This window comes from Sus scrofa, chromosome 15 (assembly GCF_054392235.1).
Source record: "Sus scrofa isolate SSC_HxYL_T2T_F1_AM1 chromosome 15, Sscrofa_HxYL_maternal_Yorkshire_Landrace_v2.0, whole genome shotgun sequence".
Lineage (NCBI taxonomy): Eukaryota > Metazoa > Chordata > Mammalia > Artiodactyla > Suidae > Sus > Sus scrofa.
The window spans coordinates 33,393,936-33,415,526 of NC_139397.1; the positions used below are offsets into that span (position 1 = coordinate 33,393,936).

Genomic DNA, 21,591 nt, shown 5'->3' on the forward strand with positions numbered 1-21,591 from the left:
GATGCCCAGGAGTGGGATTGCTGGATCATAGGTAGTTATATATTTAGTTTTCTGAGTAACCTCCATACTGTTTAAAAAAGAAATGTAGCTCTAAGAGGCTCAGTCATTTGCCTGGGCACGTTAGTCAGAGGCAGAGCTGAGATTTGAACCCCTCATCTTGTCAAGTGTCTGTGCCTCTAGCCACAGTGCCTACCTCATTATGATGTTGAATTGATACTTCCTCTCCCCTAAGTAAAGTCCTAGCTCAGAAATGTCCTGCTTTTTCAGGAATGCCAGCTAAACTCAAAACCAGGAGCCCCTGCTTTGAAATGCTCTGGCATAGGGGTTGCCATCCCTGGTCATCTCTGTCCTCGAAACAGCTGCAGCAGCAGCGAACTATCTCTTTCGAGCACCTGCAGCGAATACTCCAGCAGCTCCTCCTACACATGGCATGATGGGAAGAACGTCAGGAAAAAGGTAAGTGTCCTTTCTAGTCACTCCAGCATCAGAGAGAACCAGAAAAGGATTCTCTTTTGTGAGGAAGGTGGAAGGTGAGAGGGGAGGCTAAGAAGAAAATAACTGTTTGCTGAGTTTTTATTCCTACATGCCTCATAAAACCGTAATGGAAGATGTGTTTCACCCCATTACATGGAAGAGAAATTGGCTCCAAAAGACTAAGTTCAGAAGTCACACAGCAAGTGAGGAGTGGCATGAAGATTTGACCCCAGGTGACCAGGACATCATACGAGGGAGTATGGGAGATAAAAATATTCCCTTCTGTGCTTTTTTTTTTTTTTTGTGCTTCTTTTTTTTTTAATAATTTTTTTTATTTTCCCACTGTACAGCGAGGGGGTCGGGTTATCCTTACATGTATACATTACAATTACATTTTTTCCCCACCCTTTCTTCTGTTGCAACATGAGTATCTAGACAAAGTTCTCAACGCTATTCAGCAGGATCTCCTTGTAAGTCTATTCTAAGTTGTGTCTGATAAGCCCAAGCTCCCGATCCCTCCCACTCCCTCCCCCTCCCATCAGGCAGCCACAAGTCTCTTCTCCAAGTCCATGATTTTCTTTTCTGAGGAGATGTTCATTTGTGCTGGATATTAGATTCCAGTTATAAGTGATATCATATGGTATTTGTCTTTGTCTTTCTGGCTCATTTCACTCAGGATGAGATTCTCTAGCTCCATCCATGTTGCTGCAAATGACATTATGTCATTCTTTTTTATGGCTGAGTCGTATTCCATTGTGTATATATACCACCTCTTCCGAATCCAATCCTCTGTCGATGGACATTTGGGTTGTTTCCATGTCCTGGCTATTGTGAATAGTGCTGCAATGAACATGCGGGTGCATGTGTCTCTTTTAAGTAGAGTTTTCTCCGGATATATGCCCAAGAGTGGGATTGCAGGGTCATATGGAAGTTCTATGTATAGATTTCTAAGGTATCTCCAAACTGTTCTCCATAGTGGCTGTACCTGTTTACATTCCCACCAACAGTGCAGGAGGGTTCCCTTTTCTCCACAGCCCCTCCAGCACTTGTTATTTGTGGACTTATTAATGAGGGCCATTCTGACTGGTGTGAGGTGGTATCTCATGGTAGTTTTGATTTGCATTTCTCTTATAATCAGCGATGTTGAGCATTTTTTCATATGTTTGCTGGCCGTCTGTATATCTTCTTTGGAGAAATGTCTATTCAGGTCTTTTGCCCATTTTTCCATTGATTGATTGGTTTTTTTGCTGTTGGGTTGTATAAGTTGCTTATATATTCTAGAGATTAAGCCCTTGTCAGTTGCATCATTTGAAACTATTTTCTCCCATTCTGTAAGTTGTCTTTTTGTTTTCTTTTGGGTTTCCTTTGCTGTGCAAAAGCTTTTCAGTTTGATGAGATCCCATGGGTTTATTTTTGCTCTAATTTCTATTGCTTTGGGAGACTGACCTGAGAAAATATTCATGATGTTGATGTCAGAGAGGGTTTTGCCTATGTTTTCTTCTAGGAGTTTGATGGTGTCCTGTCGTATGTTTAAGTCTTTCAGCCATTTGGAGTTTATTTTTGTGCATGGTGTGAGGGTGTGTTCTAGCTTCATTGCTTTGCATGTTGCTGTCCAGGTTTCCCAGAAATGCTTGCTGAATAGACTTTCTTTTTCCCATTTGATGTTCTTGCCTCCCTTGTCAAAGATTAATTGACCATAGGTGTCAGGGTTTCTCTATTCTGGATTCTCTATTCTGTTCCCTTGGTCTGTCTGTCTGTTTTGGTACCAATACCACACTGTTTTGATGACTGTGGCTTTGTAGTATTTCTTGAAGTCTGGGAGAGTTATGCCTCCTGCTTGGTTTTTGTTTCTCAGGATTGCTTTGGCGATTCTGGGTCTTTTGTGGTTCCATATAAATGTTTGGATTGTTTGTTCTAGTTCTGTGAACAATGTCATGGGTAATTTGATAGGGATTGCATTGAATCTGTAGATTGCTTTGGGTAGGATGGCCATTTTCACAATATTGATTTTCCCAATCCAGGAACATGGAATATCTTTCCATTTCTTTACATCTTCTTTGATTTCTTTGATTAAAGTTTTATAGTTCTCGGCATATAGGTCTTTTACCTCCTTGGTCAGGTGTATTCCGAGGTATTTGATTTTGTGAGGTACAATTTTAAAAGGTATCATTTTTTTGTATTCCTTTTCTAATGTTTCATTGCTGGTATACAGAAATGCAACTGACTTCTGAATGTTAATCTTATATCCTTCCACTTTGCTGAATTGATTAATCAGTTCAAGTAGTTTTGGGGTTGAGTCCTTAGGGTTTTCTATGTAGAGTATCATGTCATCTGCATACAGTGACAGTTTTCTCTCTTCTCTTCCTATATGGATGCCTTTTATTTCTTTTGTTTGTCTAATTGCTGTGGCTAGGACTTCCCAAACTATGTTGAAGAGCAGTGGTGAGAGTGGGCATCCCTGTCTTGTTCCAGATTTGAGTGAGAAGGCTTTCAGTTTTTCCCCATTGAGGATTATATTTGCTGTGGGTTTCTCATAAACGGCTTTGATTATATTCAGGAATGTTCCCTCTATACCCACTTTGGTCAGGGTCTTGATCATGAATGGATGTTGGACTTTGTCAAATGCTTTTTCTGCGTCTATTGAGATGATCATATGATTTTTGACTTTTTTTTTGTTAATGTGGTGTATGATGCTGATTGATTTGCGTATGTTGAACCATCCTTGTGAACCTGGGATGAACCCAACCTGGTCATGGTGTATAATTTTTTTGGTATGTTGTTGGATTCGGTTGGCTAAGATTTTGTTGAGAATTTTTGCATCTATATTCATCAATGATATTGGCCGATAGTTTTCTTTTTTTGGTGGTATCTCTGTCTGGTTTTGGAATGAGGGTGATGGTGGCATCATAGAATGTCTTTGGGAGTATTCCTTCTTCTTCAACCTTTTGAAAGAGTTTAAGGAGGATGGGCACCAATTCCTCTTTATATGTTTGATAAAATTCCCCTGTGAAGCCATCTGGTCCTGGACTTTTATTTGTAGGGAGTGATTTTATGACCTCTTCAATTTCATTTCTAGTGATTGGTCTGTTCAGTTGGTCTGTTTCTACTTGATTCAGTTTTGGCAGGCTGTAAGATTCTAGAAAATTGTCCATTTCTTCCAGATTGTCAAACTTGTTGCCATACAGTTGTTCATAGTATTCTCTTATGGTTTTTTGTATTTCTGCTGTATCCGTTGTGATTTCTCCTTTTTCATTTATAGTTTTGGTGATTTGGGTTCTTTTTCTCCTCTTTTTAGTGAGTCTGGCCAGGGGTTTGTGGATTTTGTTTACCTTTTCAAAGAAGCAGCTCTTGGTTTTATTAATTTTCTCTATTGTTTTTTGAGTCTCTATTTTATTGATTTCTTCTTTGATCTTTATAATTTCCTTCCTTCTGCTGACTTTAGGACTTTTTTGTTCTTCTTTTTCTAATTCATTTAGGTGGAGGGTTAAGTTGTCCATTTGGGATCTTTCTTCTTTTTTGAGAAAGGCCTGGATTGCTATAAATTTCCCTCTGAGCACTGCTTTCGCAGCATCCCATAGATTTTGAGAGGTTGTGTCTTCATTATCATTTGTTTCAAGGTAGTTTTTAATTTCCTTCTTGATTTCCTCATTGACCCATTGGTTTTTTAGTAGCATGTTGTTTAATCTCCATGTAGTAGGTTTTTTCTCTTTCCTTTTCCCATGGTTGATTTCTAATTTCATGGCATTGTGGTCAGAGAAGATACTTGAGATAATTTCTATGCTCCTAAATTTATTGAGGTTAGCTTTGTGTCCCAATATGTGGTCAGTTCTTGAGAATGTTCCATGAGCATTTGAGAAGAATGTGTATTCTGCTTTTTTTGGATGTAGTGTCCTGAAGATATCAATTAAGTCTAACTTTTCTATTGTTTCCTTTAGGATCTCTGTTGTTTTATTGGTTTTCTGTCTAGAGGATCTGTCCATTGATGTGAGGGGGGTATTTAGGTCTCCTACTATGATTGTATTCTCATCAATATCTCCCTTTATGTCTGTTAATATTTGTTGTATGTATCTGGGTGTTCCTATATTTGGGGCATATATGTTGATGATAGTAACATCCTCTCCTTGGATGGATCCCTTAATCATTAAATAGTGTCCTTCTTTGTCTTTCTTTATGTCTTTTGTTTTAAAGTCTATTTTGTCTGATATGAGCGTTGCGACTCCTGCTTTTCTGTCATGTCTATTGGCGTGAAATATTTTTCCCCACCCTTTCACTTTCAATCTATATGTATCTTTTGTCCTAAGGTGAGTTTCTTGTAGGCAGCATATTGAAGGTTTTTGTCTTTTTATTCACTCAGCCACTCTGTGTCTTTTGATTGGGGCATTCAGTCCATTGACATTTAAGGTGATAATTGATAGATGATTATTTATTGCCATTTGAACCTCGTGTTCCAGTTGATCCTATGGTTCTCCATTCTTCCTTTCTTTTTTTTTTTTTTCTTTTTTGGTTGGATGGTCTCCTGTTATTATCTGCTTGAGTATATTTTTTTTTTCATTTTTTGCGAAAGCAATATTTGGTTTTGGCTTGTGGTTGCCCTGTTTTTTAAGTATGCTAACCCCTTCCCATAATTGTGTGTTTTAGCCTGATGGTCCTGTAAGTTCAAACACTTCATTACTATATTAAAATTAAGAAGAGAAACATACAAACAAACAAAAAGGGTTATTTACTTCCTAACATCCCTTACCCACATTTTATGGTTTTGATGACTCTTTTTTTTTTCTTTTTAATTTTATTTTGTTTGAAGCATGTTCATGATTAAATCTGTATGCTGGCTTATTTGAGTGACTGCTCTCTGATTGTGGTTTCCTCAGTCCTAGTTCTTCCTCTTCTTCTTCTTTTTTTTTTCTTTTCTTTTTTCTTCCCTTTCCTTCCTTTCTTTTTGGTTTAGAGAAGCCCTTTCAATATTTCCTTTAACCTGGGTTTTGTGTTGCTGTATTCTTTAAGTTTTTGTTTGTTGGAAAAAATTTTTATTTCCCCTTCTATTTTAAATGATATTCTTGCTGGATAGAGTATTCTAGGTTGCATATTTTTTCCTTTGAGCACTTTAAATATCTCTTGCCATTCCCTCCTGGCCTGTAGTGTTTCTGTAGAGAAATCAGCTGATATTCTTATGGGAGTTCCCTTGTAGGTAACATTCTGGTTTTCTCTTGCTGCCTTTAGGATCCTCTCTTTATCACTAACTTTTGCCATTTTTATTATGATGTGTCTTGGTGTGGGTCTGTTTGGGTTCAGTTTGTTTGGGGCCCTCTGTGCTTCTTGTATCTTGAACCCAGTATCCTTTAGATTTGGGAAGTTTCCATCGATAATTTCTTCAAATATGTTTTCCATCCCCTTATCTTTTTCTACTCCTTCTGGAATTCCTATTATGCGTAGATTGGCCCGCTTTATATTATCCCATAGGTCTCTTATATTGCTTTCCAGTTTTTTGATTCGGCTTTCTGTCTGTTGACTGGATTGAGTGATTCTATCTTCCGTATCACTGATTCGTTCTTCTGCATTATTCATTCTGGTTTTTACTGCCCCTAGTTCAGTTTGCATCTCTGCAAATGAATGTTCTAGTTTTTCTTGGCTCCTCCTTATATTTTCTAGTTCCTTTCTGAGGGTATCTGCATTACTGTTCATATCTTCCCTTAATTCCTTCAGTATTTTCACTGTTTCTCTTTTGAACTCCAGGTCTGTCTGACTGCAGAGATCTGTTTCATTGTTGACTGTTTTAGGTGAGTTCTCCTGTTGGTTTGACTGGGGGTGGTTTCTCAGCTTCTTCATCTTGCTTGTTGTTTCCTTTCTCCTGAGGGAGTTGTACTCTCCGTTATCGGGCAGTGTTTGCCTTGTCACTGCAGTGGAATATTTCCTGAGGGCTGGCATTGTTGGTCAATCTTTTTTGAGGCAGTGTGGCTTTTCTGGAGTGTTGATGGGGCTAACAGTGTTTCCTTGAAGCAAAGGAGGGCTTCCTGAGGGCAGACAGGACTGAGAGGTCCACACCACGATGGTAGCAGATTTCACTTGGTCATGCAGAGCTTGCTCTGGTGTTTTTAGGCTGTGGGGTTCTTGCAGGGGGTTGGCGGTATTGGTCAGCTGTTCCTCAGGAGTGCAGCACCCCCTGGGGGCTGGAGTAGCTATCTGGGTCACTGAGAACCTAAGAGGCTCTTCCCTAGGGCAGCCCAACTCAGAAGGACGGCCTGAGAATGTAGGTGGATCTTTTCACAGTCTGGCCGAGCTTGTTGCAGCTTTTCTGGGCTGCAGGGGGTCCTGCCTGGAGCTGGTAGTCCTATGCAGCTGATCCACTAGAGCACCCCCTGGGGGCTTGGGCGGGTAGCAGTGCCGTTGGAAACCCAAGAGGCTCCTCCCCGGGGCAGCCCAACTCAGAAAAACCGTGGGAGAATTAGGCCGATCTATTCACAGCCTGGCTAAGCTTGTTGCAGCTTTTCTGGGCTGCAGGGGCTCTTCCAGGGGGCTGGTGGTGCTGCGCAGCTATTCTGTGGGAGTGGGGCACCCCCTGGGGGCTTGGGTGGGTAGCAGGGCCGCTGGAAACCCAAGAGGCTCCTCCCCGGGGCAGCCTGAGTCAGAAAAACCATCTGAGATCTTTTCCCGACTCAGCCAGGCTTGTTGCAGCTTTTCTGGGCTACAGGGGGTCCTGTCTGGAGCTGGCAACCCTATGCAGCTGATCCACTAGGGCACCCCCTGGGGGCTTGGGCGGGTAGCAGGGCCGCTGGAAACCCAAGAGGCTCCTCCCCAGGGCAGCCTGACTCAGAAAGACCGTCTGAGATCTTTTCCCGTCTTGACCAAGCTTGTTGCAGCTTTTCTGGGCTGCAGGGGTTCCTGCCTGGAGCTGGCAGTCCTATGCAGCTGATCCACTAGGGCACCCCCGGGGGGCTTGGGCGGGTAGCAGGGCCATTGGAAACCCAAGAGGCTCCTCCCCGGGGCAGCCCGACTCAAAAAAACCGTCCGAGAATTAGGCAGATCTATTCACGGCCTGGCTAGGCTTGTTCTAGCTTTTCTGGGCTGCAGGCCTTTTCTCGGGGGCTGGTGGTGTTTGGTGCTGCTCTGCGGAAGTGTAGCCCCTCCAAAGGGCAAGCAGGCCTGTGCAGGGACAGCCCCTGCGGTGGTAGGCTTCAGGCAATTGTTGAGGCCAGCCCTCCCGGATGGCAGGCAGCCCCAGGTTCGGTGAGAGCGTAGGGGGTGGCGGGAGTGGGGGGAGGGGATGCACTGGGAAGCACAGCTTTCTGCTAGCTAGTGGGCCTGTAAGCTTGCTGTGGCGTGGAGGGTATTCTATGGGGACCCGCCCCTTCTTCTCTCCCTTCCCCAGCACGGGCGCAGACCAGGCTCTTCTCCCAGGTTCCCTCTGATGCAGCTTTCCACTTCCCCGCCCCTAGAGTATTGTTCCCTTCCTCTGCAACAGCTTTGTTTTCTAGTCTCCCAGGCAGTCTCTGCCCCATCAAATGGTTTCTAGACCTCCCAAGCAGTTTCCGCTCCGCCCCGCCCCCCCAGCCCGGGGAATAACCTCTGGAGCCGAGGTCTCAGTGCCCAGCCCCCACCCAGGCATCTCAATTTTTGGTGACTGTGCCCGTAGTTCAGATGGTCCATTCGGTTCTTGATCGGCTTTTCCGTACTCCAACTTACTGCTACACTCTTCTCTGCATCTGGAGATTCCTCCGGTTCGTTTGATCTTTCCCCCGGTAGGTGACTTTCCAGGGTGCGGGATCCCTTTCTCCTCCTCAGTTCCCTTTCGGGAGCACCCGTCCCGCTCGGATTCACCTTCTCTCACTCTCCTCTTTTCTCCCGTTCTGCCCAGTTATGTCACGAACTTCTTGCCATTATTGGAGTTTAGGTTCTTCTGCCAGCGATTGGTTGCTGTTCTGTGTGAGTCATTTATTCTGTAGATGTGCTTTTTTTGTTGTTTGTGGGAGAGGGCGAGCATGTCCCCCTACTCCTCCGCCATCTTGTCCTCTCTCTCCCCTTCTGTGCTTTGATGGAACCACCAAGTTCACAGATTTCTATCAGGTTGGAAGTGGAGGCCTGGCCTAATGGAACTGACCATACTTCAGACTAACTCTGACATTTTCAATTAGTTTTATGGATATTCTTCACTGCTGTGATACTCAGAGAGACTTGTTAATGTCCACTGCAAAGGAGGGTGAAGGAGGCCATGTGACAAGCCATTCCAGGCTAAGCATCCCATGAGAACTCCAAGAGAATGTTTTCCTCAAGAGAATAGGGAGGAGTTCCCATCATGGCTCAGTGGAAATGAATCTGACTAGCATCCATGAGGGCACAGGTTTGATCCCTGGCCTCGCTCAGTGGATTAAGGAACCAGCGTTGCCGTGAGCTGTGGTGTAGGTTGCAGACATGGCTCAGATCTGGCTTTGCAATGGCTGTGGTGTAGGCCAGCAGCTACAGCTCCGATTTTACACCTGGCCTGGGAACCTCCATATGTCATGGGTGTGGCCCTAAAAAGACAAAAACAAGAGCGAGAGAGAGAGAGAGAGAGAGAGAGAGAGAGAGAGAGAATAGGGAGAGCAGTGCAATCTCTCAGAATAAATGGCCAGACGTTTTGCAAGTATCATTAGCTTTGTAGGAATTTACTTTTCAAAAGTACCATATATTGTAGTGACCTCTTCTACTCAATGCAATAGCCTCATAAAACACTAATTGGCTATAAATTATAGGGTGGCACAGTAGAGAGAGAAAATGCCAGGATAGGTAACAGGCACTGTGGCTTCAGTGAAGGTCGGGCAAGTCTCTCTTTCATTGCCAAGAGTTCCTTTACCAGATATTAAGTAACCTCTAGGGCTGAAATGACTCCTATCTGCAAAGTAGGATCGCTCAGACTAAAGATTCCTTCACAATTTGAATAAACATCTTGGCACACTGGTGTAAGCCAAGAATCTGGGATAGCTGTTTTTGCAGCTTCCTAATGTTAAGGAAAAGCAAAGAGAACAGAAACCCTGAATCAGAATATCTTGGGGTCATTTTTCTGGCATTTGTCTAAACTTTATGACTTCAGAAGTGTAGAAACCAGGGAAATTACATCACTGCCAAAAAATTGGGTGAGGGGGAAGGTTTGTCATACTCTAAACAAGAACTCAGAATAAAATTTCAAGCTTGAATTCAGAGCTTATTCCCTTGCACTCAGACGTATAATGCAAAGTGCAGAGCCTGGAGTATTAGCAGAATTGTTTCTTCCAAGGAGCTGTTCGGAGTGCTGAACAGGACTGCTGGGGACCTGGCCCTTAACAGACTGGGCATATGGTCCAGAGGGATGTTCTCTCTCTCTCTCTCTCTGAGTATAGCTGGCTCCTAGAGCCCATTGCTTAGCTCTTTTCATTCACAGCTCTCTAACCTTTTTTTCAGCTGAAATTTTTCCGGTTAGAGCAATTCTTGATCTTCTAAGGACATTTCTTCCCTGAAAGAAGAGAAAAAAGATTCTTAAGACACTTCATACACACTCCATTAGCCATCATCTGGAGATTTAACAGTGTCCCATTTCAGAATGGTCATGGGGTACCAGCATGCCTGTCACATCTCACAGAGAAAAGTCCTACATCTCAGGGACACAGCAAACTAGACCCAGCCCCATGAAGATATTTTAAATTGATATTAAGGAACTTCTTAAGTTCTTACCATGTACAAGGTACTCATTTAATATTAACTTACATAGTAAACTCACACAATATGAATTTGAATGTGACTATAATATTAACTTACATAATAATTAATATATGATCCAATGGCTCTTTGGTAGTTCATAGGTATTTTTTCTCTTTTTTTCAGTGGTCACATCTGTGGCATACAGAAATTCCCAGACTAGGGATCAAACTAGAGCCACAGCTGCTGACCTATGCTACAGCCACAGCAGTGCTATACCTGAACCACATCTATGACCTATGCTGCAGCTTGCAGCAATGCCAGATCCTCAGTGGGTTCACTGAATGAGACCAGGGATTGAACCCACATCCTCACAGACACTGTTGGGTTCTTAACCCACTGAGCCACAAGATTAACTCCTATAAGTATTTTTTAGTATTATTTTGTATAGAAACAGAAAGGAAGCCTGCATGAAATGCACTAGCCTACCCTCCATGGAGGAGTCTGGCTGCAATTAATGAGTCATTACCGTGTGTCCACTTTGTCAGCCCTTCACAAGTATTAGCTCATTTAATGCTTGTGTTAGCTTATTAAGAATATTCTCCTGTTTCTCCCATTTCACGGAGGAGTAAACTGAAGTTTTAAGAAGTTAAATATTTAGCCCAATATCTCATAGCCAGTAAGTGGCAGAGCTGGGTAATTTGTTCCAGAACCTTAACTTGTAACCATTCTGCTAGACTGACCTTGTTGAATCAGCCTAGGACTTGGAGGAGTCCAATTGTTGGGATGGATTGTTCCCATGAAAACCAAGAAGGTCTTTTCAAAAAGAAAAAACAAACAAGAAATATGTAAAACTGATATCAAGTCAAGAAATAACAAAGAACTACGAACATTAAACCCAGGCCCCTGTCTTATCAGCGGTATCATTGCACTGCTCCCCAGAGCAACTCTCTTGCAACTTTTCCCTGCAAAGAATGAAGACGCCTGTGGGAAATGCCAGCTCCCTCCCACCCTCTCCCAAAAAGGGATTCATGTGCTCTTTTTTCAAGTTTCAAGATTGTTCCCAACTTTCCTCAAGTTATTAAATACCGTAACCTCTGTGGAAAACTGATTGAGGAATGTGGCTAATCTCACAGGATGGGAAGCCTGGGGCCTGGGAGGTTTGCAGCCCTAGGATGAATCAGACCACAGTATGGGCAGGCTCTGAAGAGGCAGAAAGGAGGCAGAGGACTGATGCTGAGCACATCTTCTGTGGCTTGAACAAATCTGCCCTTTTCAAGCTCTTACGGGGGACTCTTGCCTGGCTTCTCTTCTTTATTGTGAACGTGGCATGAGGACCATGGAAATTCTTAGAAACCAAGCTGTGGCAGTCAGTTCACCAGTCAGTTTCTAATGCCCTGACTCACTAATGGGATTCCTTCTGATTCCTAAAGGAGTTTTCATTGGCACAGTGGGAGAGGAGGAGGCAGGAAGAGCATGATCAAAATAGTATCTATCCACAGCAACTTCTGACCCTGGAGAATTGTCTAAAGAGAGTATATAATTGGACTTAAAACCAAATAGGCATATGACAAAGAAAAAAACAAACAAATAAGACGTATGGTTGATAGCAAGGGTCATTTTCATGATGGAGTCTTGGAAATAAGCAAATGCTCACAGCTTACTAAAAAGCCAAGACTCCAAGGTAAGTTTCTGGCATGGAGTTGACCTCTGCTTATGAGCACATTGGTGAGTATTCAAGTCCCAGGGTAGCTAGTATGCAGGTGCCAGTGGGAGCCATCCATAAGCCACTATCTTAGCCAAGACTGGTACAGAGTGTACATCTGAACCCAGTAGATTCATTCATAGACATTGTTTGTCATTAATTCTAGACCCTTTTTTAAAGTAATTAGGTCAGGGCCTCCCAGGTTCCCTGAGTGCTAGTTTGTGATTAAATTCTGCAGGTTCTATTCAAAAGAGGTATGGTGGGATAATCTATGGTCTCTGTTATGACTTTGATTCGTATAGAGGGGAGAACAGAGGCTAAGTTTGATTCCAGAGGTATAGCATCAGCATTAAGTGCGCAGTCCCTCAAGCCAAACTGCCTGGGTTCAAATCCCCACATAGCCACTTCAGAAATGAGTCATCAAAAGGGCCTGGGAAACTGATGTTCAGTCCTTTGCTCCAGCTCCTCCTTCACTGTGAGACCTCCAAAGGACAGCTCTTGCAGAATCGCAATTTCTTGCCTAGTGAGAAAGGACTGATCATGTCTCCCTCAGGGTATTGTTTTGAAATTAAATCATAGCCCTGGATAAATGGTTGGTCCATAGCCGATGTTCAGTCAATGTGAATCTCCTCCTCTGCCATTCTGTTTCTTGTTAGCAATCATTTGATAAATATGAATGTCTAGGTAGAATTCTGTGTTTTTCTATGTTGTTTCTTGATCACTTCTCCAAAGGAACACTGGTTTTGGGGAAAATATGAAGAACAGGAAATTGACCTAAGTTTTAGGTGAATCATTGCCATGGATTCTAACAGCAAATGCCCAGCTGTCCTATGTACGTAAATATTTCATAGATGTTCACTACCTATCAAATGAAGTCATGAAGCCACATGACATTTGTTAGAATGGAAGGACAAAGTTCCCATTATGGCTCAGCTTGTTAAAGACCTGACATTGTCTCTGTGAAGATGCCGGTTCAATCCCTGGCCTCACTCAGTGGGTTAAGTATCTGGTGTTGTCAAAAGCTGCAGCATAGGGTGCAGATGTGCCTCAGTTCTGGTGTTGCTGTGGCTGTGACATAGGCCTCAGCTGTAGCTCTGATTTTACCCCTAGCCCAGGAACTACCATATGCATCAGGTGTGGCCATTAAAAAAAAGAAGAAGAATGGAACAGCTCATAAAGGCATGGGCCAACTTACTTGCCACTTACTCTCTTTATCTCCCAAATACACAATGTGCCATGTTGTCTTCTTAAGTGTTCCTTAAGTGTACTTTTCCAGTTTAGGTGTTTGCAATCTCATTTCTTCTACCTGAAAAATTACTTCCCCCACTTTTTTTTACATGTGATTTTTTTGATGGGATTTTGGGTTCTTTCCAGCCTTTTGCTGCTATTTGTTTGTTTGTTTGGCTGTAGCTTGATGTGGGATCTCAGTTCCCGGTCCAGTGACTGAACCCAGGCCATAGCAATGAAAGCATCAAATCCTAACCACTATACCACCAGGGAACTCCCCATTTCCTCCACTTTTAAACTAAGTCAAACCTATTCACTTATCTATCCTACAAAAAGAAAGAAAAGGAAAGGAAAACTTCCCTTATATGCTTTTTGTGGTTTATCCAAATAGAGGCATGGTCTCCCTCCTCTGAAATGCTGGAGTACCTACTGCATTTGGGCTTCTCATTCGCTCCCTTGACTGATGGTTACTTGAGCCCAAATGCTGGGTTGCCTGATCCTTGAAGGCAGGGTCCTTGTCTTATGCTTATTTTTATCATATGCTACTTGGCTTAGGACCCGGCAAAGTAGAGAGATACACTATATAGTTAATGAACTCATTTGCACTAATTAATGAATAAATGCATTGTATATATTAGTCAACCACTAGAATGAATTAAGTCTAATGTTGACCTTCTCCCTTTATAAATTTGTCATCCAGTTCTCGTTGTGGCTCAGTGTGTTGAGAACCCAGCATTATCTCCATGAGGATGTGGGTTTGATCCCTCCCTGGCCTGGCTCAGTGGATTAAGGATCCAGCATGGCCACAAGCTGTGGTGTGGGTCACAGATGCAGCTCAGATCCAGTGTTACTGTGGCTGTGGCTTAGGTCTCAGCTTGAGCTTTGATTCAACCCCTAGCCTGGGAACTTCCATGTGCAGCAGGTGTGGCCATATAAAGATTTTTAAAAAACTGTGATCCACAGAGCTCAATTATTTCTAATATCTCCTCTTCTTTCCTAACAGTCATCACAAAATTGGGACAAAAGATTGAGTATTGACTCCTCGCTCCTGAGTGGCTTCGCTAGTCCTACAGATGAACTACCTCCGACTCGTGTCAAGGAAAGCCACATTCTGGAAGGATTAAGAAAGCTCCAGAAGCGGAAAGTATTACTTGAACCCCCATCAGTGATAACCAAATGGGGTTATAAAGATTGCATGAACTCAAATGAAGGAATCTATTCTCCAGGAATTAAAAGTAGCAGCCTCAAGGAATACGCCCCCTGCAAACCCAGGGACACGGGCAGCCCCTGCAAGGAGCCCCAGCAGGCATTTGTGTATGACACAGATTCTCATGACGATGCCGAGGAGAACCCTTCCTCCTTAGCCTCGCTCCAAGCAGCTCCAAAGCAGAGCTGCAGGCTGCATGGTTGTACATTAACCCACAGTGTTTCTGACAGTCTCTTTGGCTGGGAGCTGAATGGCAGACACTGTTCAGAAATCCCTTCCTCAGTCCACCCCAGGGAAAGGCCTGAGAAGCTGACCAGTTGCACCTCCAACAGTCCCTTGGAGCAGAAGCTGCGGGCAAGTGCACAGGGGCCTCAGGTATACAGAGGGAGGGGCCCCCAGAGCCAGGGCTGCCTGGCTCTCAATCTCCAGCTCTCGGACACCGATGACACTGAAAGCCTGGATGAGCTGCACATAGCGAGCAGTGATGAGAAAAGCCCTTCAGACGTGTCTTTGATGGTGGACACTGACAAGTCCACAGAGAACCTGGACATCCTCATCAGAAAATCTCAACCTGGGTCTCCGGAGGAGGAGGAGGAAAAACAAGTGCCCGTCCATTTAGAAAGCAGGCCAAAGACGTTTAGTTTCATCAAGCAGCAAAGGGTTGTAAAAAGGACTTCCTCGGAAGAATGTATTACTGTCATATTCGACGCGGAAGATGGTGAGCCCATTGAGTTTAGCTCTCACCAGACTGACGTTGTTACTGTTACCAGAAAGGAAATTTCCATCAATCAGGCCCCTTCTGGACCCCAGACAGAATGCACTGAACTTTTACCTCAGGGAATTGCTCATTTGCAGCCAGGGGCTGCTGGGAGAAATTATTCTTTCTTGAAAAAATCTGAAGAGGAAACTGAGAAAAACATTCCAAAAGATGAAGCTGATGATGTTGCCATGGCACCCACTGAATCTTTCCGCCCCAGGACAGTGACACAAAATACTCAGCGACAAAGACTGGCTAGACCAGCACACGCTACATCGTGCCAGAGTAAGTCTAAGTCCCCTGGGTCCACGGGCATCTACCAGAAGAAAAGTCTGACAAAAATACCTACCAGGGGCAAGTCTTCACCTCAGAAATCAAAACTAATGGCGCCCGAAGCCTCTGCAACAGTCCCCTCAATGGGCCCAGTGATTCTTGAGAAATTGCCAGCTCCAGGGAAACTCTCACAGTTCAAAAAGACTGAAGGCCCAGCACTCCTCTTTGATTTACAGCCAGAATCACACATTCCAAAACACCATACCCAAGCTCCTCATGGCTCCAAAGTGTCCAGCAGAAGGCATTGGGTCCAGTGCTCCAAGGGTCAGATTACAGCATCACAGTTGCTGTCAAGGCCCCCCACGGAACTGAGGGAGGACTGCGAGCCCCCAACGAGGGATAAACACTGTGACCCGGGACCAGAGGCTGGGGTGAAATCGCCCTCCCCCCCATCCCCTCCAGGCAGGTCGGTGTCCCTCCTCATCAGACCCAGTTGTGACTATTGGCCGCCACCTTCATCCACCAAGCCTGAAACCAGGGTCCCCCAGGAAACAGCTAGAACAGGATTTAAATCCCCTCCTCTGAAAGGATCCTCTGGTCCTGTTATTTATTTTCATCAGACCATGACAGAAGCGCAGGGGAAGAAACCTTCTGTGGCCTTCAAAAAGCCTGTCTTCACTCCCGCTCCGCCCTCTGCAGAAACAGTGGTCCAAGCCAGATGCTCTGCTCACACCCCCTCCAGCTCATTTGCTGCCATGGCCCCAGGGCCCCCAAAGGTCTCTCCAAAGAGAAGTGTCCCCAAAAACCCACCTCACCCAGCACTTGGGACCACACCAACAGACACAGGGTTACGAACTCCCAGGAATTGTCCTTCCACCCACACGCTCCTGGAAATACCATCCTCCAAAAGCCTATCTCCAGGAAAAAAGGGACAATTGAACAACAGTGTCTCCACATCACCCAAGCCTTCCCTCTTAGGGGTAAATGAGTCACCATCATCTCAGGTTAACAGTCCGGCATCCTCAGCATCCTCCAAAAGCCATAACCCCCCTCATGGTGGTCCAAACCCCCATGAAAGAGGACTAAAAACTCGCCTCCCAGTGGGGCTCAAAGTTTTCATGAAGTCTCCACAGCTTCTCAGGAAAAGTTCCACGGTGCCAGGGAAACATGAAAAAGACAGTTTAAATGAAGCCTCAAGAAGTTCCGTGGCTGTGAGCCAGGCTAAGCCAGAGGCCTCCAGGAATCCCAGCAGCCCTGAGATCACAGGAGCTGAAAGAAATGTGTCTCCACTGGCTTTACAAGCACAAGGTAGTGTGGCCGGAGGGCTTCCCTTGGACACGGCAATGGTGGAGTTGATGGAAAGTGGCAGGCCTGGGGCCGATGGGAAAGATGGGGTAGAAACCAGGTCGGTGAAGATATCCCTCTCCTCTAGCAAACCACACCTCAAACCAGCTCTAGGCATGAATGGAGCCAAAGCCCGTAGCCAGAGTTTCAGCGCCCACTCAGGAGACAAGTCCCCCACACCCCCCATGGAAGGCCCTGGCAGAGTCCGAACTCAGATTATTACCAATACAGCTGAAAGAGGCAGTTCCCTCACCCGGCAGAGCTCCTCGCCGGAAGGCTCACCCCACAAGGCCACGTCTGCCCCCACATCCGATGATCTCCCCAGCACTGGGAGGCCCCCAGGGCACCCCTCCTCCAGGCACGGCTCCCTGGAGAGCACAGGCAGCTCCAGCAGCCAGCATGGGAGCCCAAGCAAGCTGCCTTTGAGGGCCCCTCCAAAATCCGAAGGGTCCCTTGCCCCACCTGAAATGGGAGACCCGCAGGCCTGTTCCCAGGGAGAAAGCCCCGGGTTGCCTGCACCTGAGGAACCAGGTGGTGACCGTTGCAGGTGCCCACCTGCCCCACGAGACAACCCTCGAGCCCTGCAGAGTCCTGGGAGGACACAGCCTCCCGACAGTTTTGAAACAAGCAGGACCTCCAAGCTAGAAACTTCTGGAAAGGATCCAGACCCTTCTACAACCAGGACCGGTGTCATGAGCCCAGAAGCCCCCCTCTCACCCACAATCGAAGAAAAGGTCATGTTGTGCATTCAGGAAAATGTGGAGAAGGGCCAAGTGCACACAAAGTCCACCTCTGTGGAAGCAAAGCTGAAGCCAGGGCCTTCTTTTGCCAGCTGGTTCGGTTTTCGGAGGAGCAGACTGCCAGCTCTCAGTAGCAGGAAGATGGATGTCTCCAAAACCAAAGCAGAAAAGAAAGATGCAAAAGGTTTGGGGTTTGGAAACAAACAGCTAAAATCAGAGAGAAAAAAAGAGAAGAAGAAGCCTGAGCTCCAGTGTGAAATGGAAAATGAACTAAACAGGGACATCGAGTTGGCAGATGGTCCTGAAAGTGGTTTACAACGCAGAAATAACCTGAAAACACCACCAGACATTTATGACCAAATGAAATTTGAATCAAGAAATAGACCCAGCCCTGTTCCAGGTTCAACAAAAGATTCCTTTATGACAGAACTTCTGAACAGGTAGTGTATTGACAAAAGGGGGGGGTGGTTTAAAGGGTGGTATGCATAGCCCCCCTCCAAGGAGAGTTGTTTGTTTCCTGCACAGTGAGCACCAGTCAAGCATGTTTCTCATACAAGCAGAAAGGTATAGTAGCAATCTTTTATACATTAGCCAGAATTTAAACAATGAAATAAAAGTTAGCAATAAAATGATAATTTAGTCCATGTTACTTTGTTAACCAAACCAATGGTCTTTGAAATTAAAGAATGGTAAGTTTTATCAAGGTTGATAGAAATTCAGCCTACACTGGAAACCATGAATGTATGCACATGGCATGAAATGGAAGAAAATTACACATGCATTTTCAAGTATGCTGATCCCACTGATTGTACTAAGCAAACGGATGCTGAGAATCTTTCCAGAGGTAATTGCATTTCCAGCTGATCTTAAGCCAGAAGTATATTTAGCAATCATTCTTCAGTGGTTTTGGGTTTATCCCCTCCATCTCACAGGCCATCATAAAAATAAAATAAATTATTGTATTATCAGATATCTGGAATATCAGATAAAGATTTGATCAAGGCCAGTGGAATATACTTATCACTCAGAGGTTTAAAGACCAAGAGATACATGGAGGTTACTTTACATGTTAAAAGACTGGGGAAAGTAGAGTGATCAAAGAAGAGCAATGTAATTTATCAGAGGAATCACCTTCTACCTGCAGAGTTGATAAGAAAGCAGCTCAACAGACAGAAAGTGGATCAAATAATGTTTCCTGCAGAAGCATGTTAAAGGGCAGCTCCCAGGGCCCCTGTCTCCCCAGCAGCTCTATCAGCACTCAGGGAAACCACAGGAAGAACATCAAAACCAAAGCTGATATGGACATACCGAAGGGTTCCCTGGTAAGTGCTTCACCATCCTGGTTGTCAAAGTGTTAGGTTCGGAGATGGGCTGGTTGGATTCTGCCTTTCTTTGGCTGAGGAAATATGTAGGTAAGAGTTGGCAGGGTGAAAAGCAAAAGAGAAGAAAAAATCTTGGTGACACTGTAGCTAAATGATGGCAGCTAGATTGGAATGGGCCTCACTCCCTTCACTACTATTGCCTCCGTAGCTCTCTTTTCGGAATGATGGTATAATCACGGTGCAGACAAAAGATACTGCTGATGTCATCTCCAGATTGTATCCCTGTGCTGGGAATTTGTTTGGGTGATTATTTCCATCATTTCCAGCAATGCAGAATGGAACAGAGGTGATTATAAAAAATAAAAGTGCAAAACAACTTAAGAGAATATTAGCTATTTCGATGATTTGATTTAAGAATTTTCCCTTTTCCCCTACAGCTATATATACCAATTTATCCTACCTAAGACAGAAGGAGTTAAGACTTAAGATATCCTTTGTGGAACTTGACTCCCTATCATTTAGACTTTTAATTATAAGGTCCAGAACTCAGGGGGCAATTTCCTTTAGAAAAATGAATAAAGGATATTTCTCTATTTCCCCAGGATATGCTAGCTTCAGATAATATTTTTGTTTTAAAATTACCTTAAATTGCACTTCCTCTCTGCCTTCTTTCTCTTCTTGTGTCATTGATATGGTGATGTTCATTGTCCCTTGACACAAATTTTAAAGCACTCAAACAACAACAACAAAAATGCTCTTTTCAGAATTATCAATCCATATATTTTTGTACTCTGATAAAATAGATTATTAAAATATACTATGTGCTACCAGTTTCCTAGGGAAAACCTGAAATATGAAGTCATTATTCATTTTTTCTGGAGTGGTTCAAGAATAAAGGAGATTTTAGAAATAGTAGTGTTTGACATTATTAGTTATTAATTATTAATCATTTATTGTTGCTTAGTGTTTCTTAGCATTTCACTTGAATTTGAGACAAATGCAACATTTAAATGCTTTTTTTTTTCATATAACTCCTGACTCCAAAAAGCTATAAGTTTTTTTTAATCAGATACTCTGAAATGATATGCAGACTATGTAATTGGCAAAAGTTGTTTTTTTTTTTTTTTTCTTTTCCCCCATTCCTGCTCTGGCTTCTGTGGTATCATTCCTTCTTGAAAACATTGATGCCCCTTGCATTATAAAATCACAAATTATCAGCATAACTCAGGCTGCCCTTGTAGTGTCTCCGAAAGAAAAGAGGGAATAAATGTGTGGAAATGTGCAATATGGTGGAAATTCAATCTGACTGATCTAAAACTTTGATAGCCTGGCAGAGCCCCTTATCAAAGGCACTCAATTTAACTATGCCCCATTTAATATGGCTCTGACAGCTTGGGGTATAGTTTCACTGCACTAAAGTACCAAAAAAAAAAAAATCTCTGTTTAGCTTTTACAATTTCAGTTTTACTTTCTTCCTGCTAAAATAATTTTCTGTGCTTTTCCTCTCTCATTTTCAGTCTTTTACGAAGTGGCACTATGTCCTTTGGTCCTTCCAGAATTTTGCAAGAAACACTCTGATTGTTTCCTGTGAAGCACAAAGATTCCCTAACCACCCCAGATATACATAATCAATATGGCTGTGCTAGTTTTTCTAGTTAGCTGCAAAAGGAAATTAGTCATGCTGGGAAGCTTTCCATGTAGAAGAACATTATTAACCGAGATAGTTGACCAACTAGTCATTTTTTCAAATGTAAGATGCAATGGTGTTTTTTCATCTCTAGAGACTGGTAAAACAGTATCAGTGAAAACCTATTTATTATATGTTATCAGCCTTATATAGGAAGGAAATTAGATGCAAAATAAGATAGGGTCTAATACCATAGCACATGGATGTGAAAACCCAGGAACCCTTTAAAATTAAGAGTTTAAGGGAATTTTCCCCTCCTGGGTCTCAAGGTGAATTTTCTCTCTGCTTCTTTGAAAATGTGTTGCAAAGAATTCTTCTCACAGTAATTATTTTGGATGAAAACAATAGCTGTGCTAATACATTATATATCACACCTTTTTCCTGAAAAAAAAAAATCACTGTCCAAAAATCTTATAATATACCATCATCCTTTGCCCTTTACAAACTAAAACTATATGTAGTTCTGAGAGTCTTAAGGCATTTTGATTATTTTAATCTATGGTGATTATAATAGAAAGATTATTTCCATATATATAACAGGTCCATGTATGTAACACACCTCCATTTAGTTCGCCAGTAACTGCATATCCATTTTCAAGAATGCCAGATGCATTCTAAAATATGTATAGATGTGCCATTAATGCCTTACTGAATTAAACCTTTTTCTCTTTCCAAAGCCTTAATTAGAGGCTTATATCCCCATTGACACCATCATTTCCAGACCACTTAGCTCTAATTTTTGTGTAATTTAGACAAGGGCCAGGTTACTTAGTACTTTTACTTAAATTATATAAAGTCATTATAAGAGGGGAAAAAGGCATCCCCAGATAAGATTGCATCAGTATTGAGTAAATAAGTCAGAAAGAAATTCACTTCCCTTGCTATATTGTAAGTCCTTCCTTCCTGTGGATTTAGATCATTTTCTGAAATGAAAGGTCTCAAAGGAAGACAACTCCAGCTTTCTATTTAACTGTCACTGGACAAAAAAATCATTAACAAAATTAACGAGATCATATACCTTCATCATGCAATGGGAAGAGATGGCCATTTTAATATGGGCATTTTCATTTAAATTATGAATATTCTCTTCACCCAGTGTCACATAGTCTGAAAAAAAATCACATATGCTAATAAAAAAAAGCATCTGATACAATCCCCTTAAAATGGTGCTCTGGTGATGAAGTCGCATAAAATAGTACAATAATTACACAAA

The 21,591-nt window shown here is 43.2% G+C and overlaps 1 protein-coding gene across 10 annotated transcripts in view; it reads left to right on the forward strand.

The window, feature by feature from the left end:
- NCKAP5 (NCK associated protein 5) overlaps positions 1–21,591 on the forward strand; it is a 1,198,715-nt gene that overhangs the window by 1,059,639 nt on the left and 117,485 nt on the right. For all 10 annotated transcript variants that reach the window (XM_085001422.1, XM_085001423.1, XM_085001426.1 and 7 more), the window contains 3 exons: positions 268–456; positions 14,052–17,809; positions 18,514–18,691. In XM_085001422.1, coding sequence (XP_084857548.1) covers positions 268–456; positions 14,052–17,809; positions 18,514–18,691 — 4,125 coding nt within the window. The remainder of the gene's footprint in view (positions 1–267; positions 457–14,051; positions 17,810–18,513; positions 18,692–21,591) is intronic.